A 7798-nucleotide genomic window follows, 5' to 3' on the forward strand; every position below is an offset into this window, starting at 1 on the left:
TTTAAAAGCATTATTTATATTAAATAAAAATGTCGTAATTTTGTAAAATTTAATTACTCTAAATAACACAACAATTACAATATGGATCATCAAATAAATTTAATATTTTATTTGCAAATTAAGTTCATATGAAATAACAAAAAAAAATTTTTTATATAGGAATTTTTTTACAATTGTGAAAAACTAATAATAGTTGTAAGAATTATATACAGATAAACATAGTAATTTTTACATAAGTATTAAGGGGATCCTGGAGCGACTGATATTTATAAGTGTATGATTTTCTTCGAATTGGCTTTACAGATTTGAAATCCCTTTAACACATTTAAAGTACATATAGAAATAATGATCCCCTTAATAATTATTATAAAAGAAAAATGAAATTTTAAAGAAATAATGAAGGTTACGGAAGTTATACAAATATTTGCGCAACGTGTTCGAGCGCGCAAGGCAAAAAAGGATTAGCAGCAGGAGCTAAAATATGTAGCTATGACAGCTAAGATGTGTCCTTATTATAGGGACAGCTAATGCTGTTGCTGTCCAAGCTAATACATTTGTTCGCTATTTGCACTTAGCTACTATAGCAACAAATTTTTGCTACTAAAGACAAATATCGCTTAGCTGAATTAGCTACTTTATTCCTAGCTACTTTATTTTTTGCTGCAAAACTAAATAATCTCCATTATGAGTGCTAAGATTCTTAGCTATAATGTACAATCTTGCAACGTACAACGCAACGGTTGCTGCAACTAGTGAGTACGTCTAGAGTGCATGAGTATTTTAGAACACATTGTGTCAAAATTGCAGTAACTGTTGCGTAGCACGTTGCATGATCCTAGTGAGTACCCGGCCTTAGATTAGGATACACCCCAATGTTTTAATAATTTATGGACTTCTTTGTCCATCCCTGATGCGTTAAATACAGAAACTAAGGAATTTATACACTAGCACTCGTGAAACGAATTGTGCGAATAATGGCTATTGCTTAACCATTAATTCTACACGTGAGAGAGAAACACTGTCGTCGCTGGTATCCCGGCTAAGGGTCGATTCAGACACAGCCGTGCCGTACCGTATCACGGACAGAAACATTAGACAAGGCTGGAGACACATTAGACAAGGATGGAGACAATAGGAATCCTTGTCTAATGTTTCTGTCCGTGATACGGTACGGGTACGGCACGGCTGTGTCTGAATCGACCTTAATGCGTCGAAAGCCGAAATAATAGCGTCGCATAAACAATTGCGAATTGAACGTTCGCGTGGGTAATTATAAACTTAGCTATGCGTACTAAGTGTTGTAGCTTGTGAAGCACATTCTATGTTTGTCCATGGTAAGAAATTTAGGTACAGTTGCAACCTTTTTAGCTGCTTGCGCTAATTTACTCTTTTAAGGGGTTACATGGGTCTCGAAGGTTAAAAAAAGCATATTTTCTCTAATTTTTTTTTATATAATAAAAGAATTATTTTATTCAAACTTTTAAGCATATAAAAAAGCAACATTTTAACAATATTTTATAAATTTTCATTAAAAAATTTTGAAAATTCTGCCGTCGGGACCTGGTTTTCGGAGACCCCTTAGAAAAAAGTATCCTCGCGGTGGTCAGGATAACTCATGATAGCTTTATCTGAAATCAAAAAACCAAATATTTTCTGTTAGTAGGTGAGTATAGCTCGTGATTGAACGAAGGATTTAAAAAAAAATTGAAATTTGATTTTTTAGCAGAGTTGTATGCAAAAAAGTACAATTTTCGGAAAAATCTACACCACATATTGCCTTGTAAAATAAGTTGTGATCAAAGAAAAAAAAAACCTTCGTTCAATCACTAGACAATCTTATCTAGAAGAAGTATGCAAAATTTCAATAAGATCGGTCGATTAGTTTTTGAGAAATCGTGTCCACCGACTTCAAAAATAGAGGTTTGAGAAAAAAGTGATTAAAGTTTTAAGTAGGAATAAAACGGAAAAAAATTTTTTATAAACTTACATAGAATCGTCGATTCCAGCTCCATAAAGCAAAGATCCTGCTGCAGCTGCAATGTCCAGGGCATCCTTTTGCTCTTGCTTTTTGATTTTTTGAAATTTCCAAACCCATGTAACCCCTTTATTTCAGCTAATAAATTTTTACGTTGCAGTTAATGTCTTTTTCCTGTAATAGCCAGAGTTTAGCCATGATACTAAGGCGGTTAGAGCTCTTAGAGCTAAGTTTGATCCAGCCACTGAAATTTAGCTACTATTGCAAAGTCATTTTTTTCCGTGATAAAATCTGGACACTCAGTAATCTGAAACAGAAAAATGAAACAGATTCTTAAGCTACATTTTCGGTGGAACTAGAATTATTAAAAACGAACTATTTCTTCAATTATTTTAAGGCATGTAAAAATTTTTTTTAAATGACCAAAAAATTAACAGTATTATATTAAAAATAAAAGAAAAAAGTAAATGTATTTTAATTTCGCTAGTTTCAGATAGACAGACATCTTACGATAGAGAGACATCTTACAAATATGTAACCACAGAGCAAAGCCGATCGGCTCATTAGTTTGTCTGAAACTGGTGGGAACCAGTTTGAAAAACGACATTTCGAGAAAAACGCGTTTAAAGTTTCGAGTAGGTACAATTTAGTTATATATTTCTACTCACGTAAGTTTCAGCCTTATCGGTGATTCCAGATTCATATAAAAAGCCTTCTTTAATTTATGCGGTCATAAACAAATGTAGCTAATAATCCTGCAGCGTCGATTTGCACCATTTCGACGGGGCATAAGTAGTGCTGCGAGTCCTCAGTTGAGCATAAATGCTTAAGTGTAGCATTTATGGCATTTTTCATACTTTCTGCAACGTCACAATGTTTTTTTAATTAGAGCTAGACTGCTAGACTGCTCCAGGAGCAGTTGAGTCGCGCGATTCTGAATCGCGTCGTCACAATCGCTAGAGTCGTGCGGGATTTTTTATGCTCAAGCCGCGCGATTGCAGCCGTGCGTTTTTGATTATGGTCTGCTTTGCATGCAAATATAATGGAACTATTGTCAATCCCGCGTTTTTAGTCGCACGACTCTAGCGATTATGACGACGCGATTCAGAATCGCGCGACTCAACTGCTCCTGGAGCAGTCTAGCCGCGCGGCTCAGTTCACTCAATTGTATTTATTGGAGCTAAATTTTATATAAGTTTATATAAAAAAACAGACCATTTTATAGAAAGAGTATCTCGCCCCATTTGGGAGTTGAAAAGTTAAGCATTTTACACATACTTTTCTGTATATAAAGATATCATGTTCTAATATTATTGTAGAGTGTATCTCAAATGCACAGCCTAATAGAGGTGATAACATTTAGTTTCAAAAATTGTGATAAAATGAATAAAGATTTGTTTTATTTACTTGGGCATTGTTAATATCTCCAAGTGAACAAATTACATCTGCGTCTTCGTTATGATCGCAATTATGTTGACTCCAATGATTATGTTCGCATCGATATAATTGCGATTCGTTTCCATGACAGAAAACCTATTTTGCAAAAATTAAGAAAATTATTTTAGAATATTAATAAAATATCGATTAAAAACAGCTAAATAATTAAGACATTGAAGATATATTAATTAAATATAAGGTATATACATATTTAAAGAAATATTAAATAAAGTAAGATAAATAAGAATTGAAAAATTAAACGAAGGAAAATCTCAAATATAAATATAACTCAAAAATGTAAATTAAAAGATCTTTTACAACAAAGATTGTTCAAGTAACAAATCTCTTTTTGCAAGAAATAAAAAATTAAATGTGAGCTACAAATGTAATACTTTATCGAGCCATATTGGTCTTTGGCCAGGCCCAAAGAAACCATTTTTCTTAGCTATTGCGATACCACCATATACCAAAGATTTGCAAATGACTATTGCCGTAGCATTTGTGAAATCATCATCGCACACGGTACCCCACACGCCATGATGACGCATTTCTACCCTTCCTTGCATAGGATTGTTGCCATTCACCAAGCGCAACTCAAACGGTGCCTGAAACCGAAATCGTATAAAAATAAACAAATCTATCTATTTTTACTTTTCTCTCAACTCTCTTACATCGCAATGTTCCGGATTCTCATCGGAATGATCTGGACAATCGACCACCTCGTCGCAAATAAAAGGAGTCGGTATGCAAGTTGGACTATTGTCGCATTTCCAGTAACCTTCCTGACAAGTGTTGACCGCGGTCTTGCAGATGACTCCAACAGCCTCTTCCGGTTGACAATTATGAACTTCCCATCTATAAACGGAAATATAAATACTTTATTTAGCTCTACCAGTTCTAGTAGAATCGTTATTTTAAGCAACGTATAGCGATCGAGTGTTAGAAGAAATATTATGTTACAAGAAATAAGAAATAACATCAATCTTTTTACCCGTTAAAATCGCATTCCCGTAGTGTGGTCTCGTTTCCGCGACACTTCAACTGATCTACCATAAATCTCGTTGGTGGATCGAGATTTCCATAAAATCCACCCGGCCTAACTTCCAAAGCTCCAAGATCGAAACCAAGCTCTTTGCAAATAACATCAGCATTGATTATACCAAAGCCGTCGTCGCATACCTGTCCCCAATGTCCTAGAACTGTTTGACAATGTGAACATTGATTAAAATTATAAAACATAGAAAGGAAAGAGAAAGAGAAGGAAAGGAGAACCATTTTGCTTCTAAAATATTTATTTCAGCCTTTTCTTATATAATTTTTTGTTATAAAAAAAATATATATATATATATATATGTAGATTCTATTTTTACGCATACAATTATCCACAAAAAAATTTATAATGAATTTTTTAAGAAATTAATTTAAATGTATATCACATGTAATAAGAAAGAAGCATTGGAACTAATAGCATCAATAAAAATAATAAAACCTTGTTGTATTACTCTAAAACATATTACATTATATATTTTTATCTACTTGATTTACTTGTCCACCTTTTTTATATATTCTTACAGTATATGTGTACTTACTTTTGACTTCTATTCGACCCTCATAACTATTATTTGCGCCAGCTAAGCGGATACCGTAATCAAAATTTTCAGCCGTGCAGATACTCTCATCGCTGCGATCATTGCAGTCGTTTTTACCATCGCAAACTTTTGTTTGATTTATACACTTGCGATTATCGCAAATATACATGCCATCACAGTTCACGCTTCTCTCCTTCAGTTCGTAATAATCGAACTCTTTGTCTGGTTTGAGTGCACCAGTCAAGCCGATGTTACTGTTACTCAACAAACACACGTTGCCATCCGATCTAAAACAGAACGTGCAGATGTATTTGTAACTTTATTAATTGTACATCATACACAAAGATAATAATTAATCTCTATAATCGATGTAGATCTCTGTGGACCTATTCTATAACTCTCAACGACAATTTCGTTGTCGTTATATTGTCGTTTAGTTTAATAAATAAAAACAATTTTTTAACGAACTTATGGTTAAATGAGCGACAAGTAAAATCAGCTTCTTTGCATCTTAAACCACAGGTTTTTAAAGGTGTGTTCAACCATTTCTCCATATCGTAGCCCTCAAGTTTATGTTTTGCAGATTTTTCAAAGAGATTCAAATCCAATATACATTTTCTTTCGTCAGCTCCGTTTGTACAATCCTAATAAATAACATTACATTAAACTTTATAATAATTATGTTATCTACTCTGTATTGCTAACGTCGTTATTTGAATAAAATAAACGATAAACACAATAATAAATTTATTAAAGAATTAAGATTTTTTAAAACATAGAAATTTGATAACAACTTCAAGTTATAATTTGTTTTGTACACACATACATACGCTTTAAAATAGAAAAATAAAGAATTACAAATTCTATTTTAGCTTACAACCTCACACACACATATATTTATTACAAATATTTCTATTAACTTAAGATATACATATATATGTATATTCTACAAATTAAAAATTTGCAAATAAAACGTTTCTCGTCTTTAAATTTTCGTAAATAATTGGCATCTGTTACATGCCATATCGATCTGCTTTATGTAGAATTTTGTGTATATTGTATAAACGTTTATATCTCACCTCCTCTCCATCGCAAACCCATGGAGAGGGAATGCACTCTCCTGGAGTACATTCAAAATGTTTAGATTTGCATTGGCCAGTCAACATAGACCGTTTGCCTGAATGTCATATATGACAGAAATTTATAAACTGCAAGTCATATTTGCATAGTATATGTTGTTTGTTTTATTAAATATTGGTATTTGTATTTTAGCGTTCATACCTGATACTACATCAGCTACTACTACAGAAATCGTAGTAGCTTTTTAATTGACAACTCAGAGAGATAAAGTAGTAGCTTTTGAATTAACAGTTCAGGGAGATGAAGGACATGTTCCTGATATCGAATCTGCTGCAGAAATTGAGATATCTAATCCGGTTCAGGGTACCTATTCTTGAAATCGTTTGTTACAAAACAAATTCGTTTATGAACTAGGTTCGTTTATGAAAAAAGGTGCGTCAATTGTGTTCCCATTGGCGGTCAACTGTGTTCCCATTGGCGCTCAACTGGGAAATCCTCACCTCTTCGTTCATAAACGAATTCGTTTCATAACGAACGATTTCAAGAATAGGTACCCAAAGGTATATTATTTACCTGCAACCATTTTTTCATACTTTTGAATGACAAGTTCTCTAAAAATCATTGGAATAGCAGATGATTTCAATTTTTTTCTTCCATCAACACGTACCTTTCCCCATATATCAGCCGTGAAATGGAACTGTAAAATAGAATAATATATTAAAATACTTAATTTTATCAGGATCCTATCTTCCTATCCTATAATTGATAGGAAGTTGGAGTAAGGATTCATAATTTGTTACTGCAGAGAGTAGCGGTTTTTATGTGGCTCAATGGCAAACTCCCAAACGTATAACAATGATATATAAATAAAATATATTACGTTACGCCAGAATCCTCATGCTTGTGGACAATAATAAATCGCTAATATATATAATTATATATCAATTCCGGGACATCCTTCAAACGAATTAACAATTATTTTACAATACTGACACTTGCCGCGAGACAACTGTCGCGTCTCTTGATAGGATAGATTAATCGGACAAAGTCGAAGATATCTTTTTAATCCTTACTTGAAATAGATAATTGTTAGCAAAATTTGCCACGAAATACCATAACGTGTTTTTTTTATCAATAACGCTTTTGAGTAAGATATATGATACTTACGAACTGATTACAATACAAGATATTACAATTATACAAAGTAAAAGCTCACTGAGCGCTTAATAAAGCGGGGATTGCGGGGAACACAGACTTCAGCGGCTTCAGCCACGTTCCGTGCGACGAAAATCTAACCTATATGCTTTCCCCCTGCCGCGCTGCCTGCCCCGCAGTGGGCTACAACCAACCTCCGCGTGGGTCCACCAATCCCGACTCGGGATTTTCGTCGCACGGAACGTGGCTGAAGCCGCTGAAGTCTGTGTTCCCCGCAATCCCCGCTTTATTAAGCGCTCAGTGAGCTTTTACTGAGTATATATATTACAATTACACAAGTGTAATTTATTACACAAAGTGTAATTGTAATATATATTACAATTACACAAAGTAAAAGCTCACTGAGCGCTTAATAAAGCGGGGATTGCGGGGAACACAGACTTCAGCGGCTTCAGCCACGTTCCGTGCGACGAAAATCTAACCTATTATATGCTTTTCCCCTGCCGCGCTGCCTGCCCCGCAGCGGGCTGCAACCAACCTCCGCGTGGGTCCACCAATCCCG

General features: G+C 34.2%; 1 protein-coding gene across 13 annotated transcripts; it reads right to left on the bottom strand.

Annotated features, from left to right (window-relative positions):
* Positions 1–1430: 1430 nt before the first annotated feature.
* LOC139787328 (CD5 antigen-like) lies at positions 1431–7518 on the bottom strand. 13 transcript variants are annotated; one of them, XM_071726405.1, is made up of 14 exons: positions 7249–7377; positions 6962–7153; positions 6675–6778; positions 6283–6408; positions 6081–6209; positions 5470–5645; positions 5002–5288; positions 4404–4611; positions 4084–4267; positions 3805–4017; positions 3383–3508; positions 2644–2835; positions 1988–2282; positions 1431–1628 (listed from the first exon to the last, which is right to left on the bottom strand). In XM_071726405.1, the coding sequence occupies exons 5-12, from the start codon at positions 6165–6167 to the stop codon at positions 2827–2829; spliced, it is 1290 nt and encodes a 429-aa protein (XP_071582506.1). In that variant the 5' UTR covers positions 6168–6209; positions 6283–6408; positions 6675–6778; positions 6962–7153; positions 7249–7377; the 3' UTR covers positions 1431–1628; positions 1988–2282; positions 2644–2826. The 13 variants fall into 13 exon arrangements, with proteins under 13 accessions (XP_071582506.1, XP_071582507.1, XP_071582505.1 ...); XM_071726406.1 differs by having other exon boundaries at positions 6081–6178; positions 6283–6396; positions 6655–6778; XM_071726404.1 differs by having other exon boundaries at positions 6283–6396; positions 6655–6778.
* Between the last annotated feature and the right edge of the window lie 280 nt (positions 7519–7798).

This window comes from Temnothorax nylanderi, unplaced genomic scaffold, assembly GCF_030848795.1.
Source record: "Temnothorax nylanderi isolate EJ_2023f unplaced genomic scaffold, tnyl_v1.0 TNYL_tig1433_pilon, whole genome shotgun sequence".
NCBI classification, from domain to species: Eukaryota; Metazoa; Arthropoda; class Insecta; order Hymenoptera; family Formicidae; genus Temnothorax; species Temnothorax nylanderi.

Bases quoted from the DNA above. Each gene is read 5' to 3' on its own strand.
- LOC139787328 (XM_071726407.1), bottom strand. From the start codon at position 6,167: ATGTTGACTGGCCAATGCAAATCTAAACATTTTGAATGTACTCCAGGA. The intron at 4,612-5,001 runs GTAAGTACACAT...ATTGTCAAACAG, and splicing joins GGGTCGAATAGAAGTCAAAA to TTCTAGGACATTGGGGACAG. The intron at 4,268-4,403 runs GTAAAAAGATTG...TTCCGTTTATAG, and splicing joins CGGGAATGCGATTTTAACGG to ATGGGAAGTTCATAATTGTC.